The sequence below is a fragment of the Charadrius vociferus genome, unplaced genomic scaffold (genome assembly GCF_000708025.1).
Source record: "Charadrius vociferus isolate BGI_N301 unplaced genomic scaffold, ASM70802v2 scaffold784, whole genome shotgun sequence".
NCBI lineage: Eukaryota > Metazoa > Chordata > Aves > Charadriiformes > Charadriidae > Charadrius > Charadrius vociferus.
In genome coordinates this window covers 782-1,499 of record NW_009648161.1, presented here as the reverse complement: position 1 = coordinate 1,499, position 718 = coordinate 782, and the positions used below count along the sequence as shown (strand labels likewise).

At 67.0% G+C, this 718-nt stretch overlaps 1 protein-coding gene across 1 annotated transcript in view; it reads left to right on the top strand.

Moving 5' to 3' along the window:
• PLEKHG5 (pleckstrin homology domain containing, family G (with RhoGef domain) member 5) overlaps positions 1–718 on the top strand; it is a gene marked incomplete at its 3' end in the record, with an annotated part of 19,190 nt that overhangs the window by 17,741 nt on the left and 731 nt on the right. The window contains exons 7-9 of the mRNA XM_009884077.1: positions 71–240; positions 318–428; positions 499–648. Of these exons, the coding sequence (XP_009882379.1) occupies positions 71–240; positions 318–428; positions 499–648 (431 nt within the window). The remainder of the gene's footprint in view (positions 1–70; positions 241–317; positions 429–498; positions 649–718) is intronic.

The window sequence follows — 718 nt, the reverse complement described above, 5'->3', positions numbered from 1 at the left end:
GACGCCCCGGGTCAGGGATGGGACCCTGGTCTGGCCACACCGTCAGGATGTGGGTGCCATCTTCGTGCAGCTCCTGCCTCGCCCTCGCAGGTGGATGCCGAACAGCTCTTCGGCAACATCGGAGAGATCATCCGGCTGCACCGCGAGCTGTGGCGCAGTGTCATGGCCCCAGTGCTGGCCAAGGCGCGCCGGACTGGGGCACTGCTTGACCCCATCGATTTCCTTGATGGTTTCAAGATGGTGAGTGGGGATCCCATGCCACAGCAGGGGGGCGGTGCTGCGCCGTGCCCTGCGGTGACCCCCCTGCGCCCTCCCAGTTCGGCTCCCTCTTCAAGCCCTACGTGCGGTACTGCATGGAGGAGGAGGGGTGCATGGAGTACATGCGGGCGCTGCTGCGGGACAGCGAGCTCTTCCGCACCTACGTGACGGTAAGGGGAGCGGGCCGGGGCCAGGGCTGGGGCTGTGCCCAGTGCCAGGGCTGACGCCCACGTGCTGCAGTGGGCCGAGAAGCACGAGCAGTGCAGCCGCCTGAAGCTGAGCGACATGCTGGTGAAGCCCCACCAGCGCCTCACCAAGTACCCGCTGCTCCTCAAGTCCATACTGAAGAAGACAGATGACCCCCGTGCCCGCGATGCCGTCACTGTCATGGTAAGGGGCCGGGGACATGGGGCAGCGGGTGCAGTGTGGGGTGGTCCCCCCCAGCCTCTCGCCCCCACTG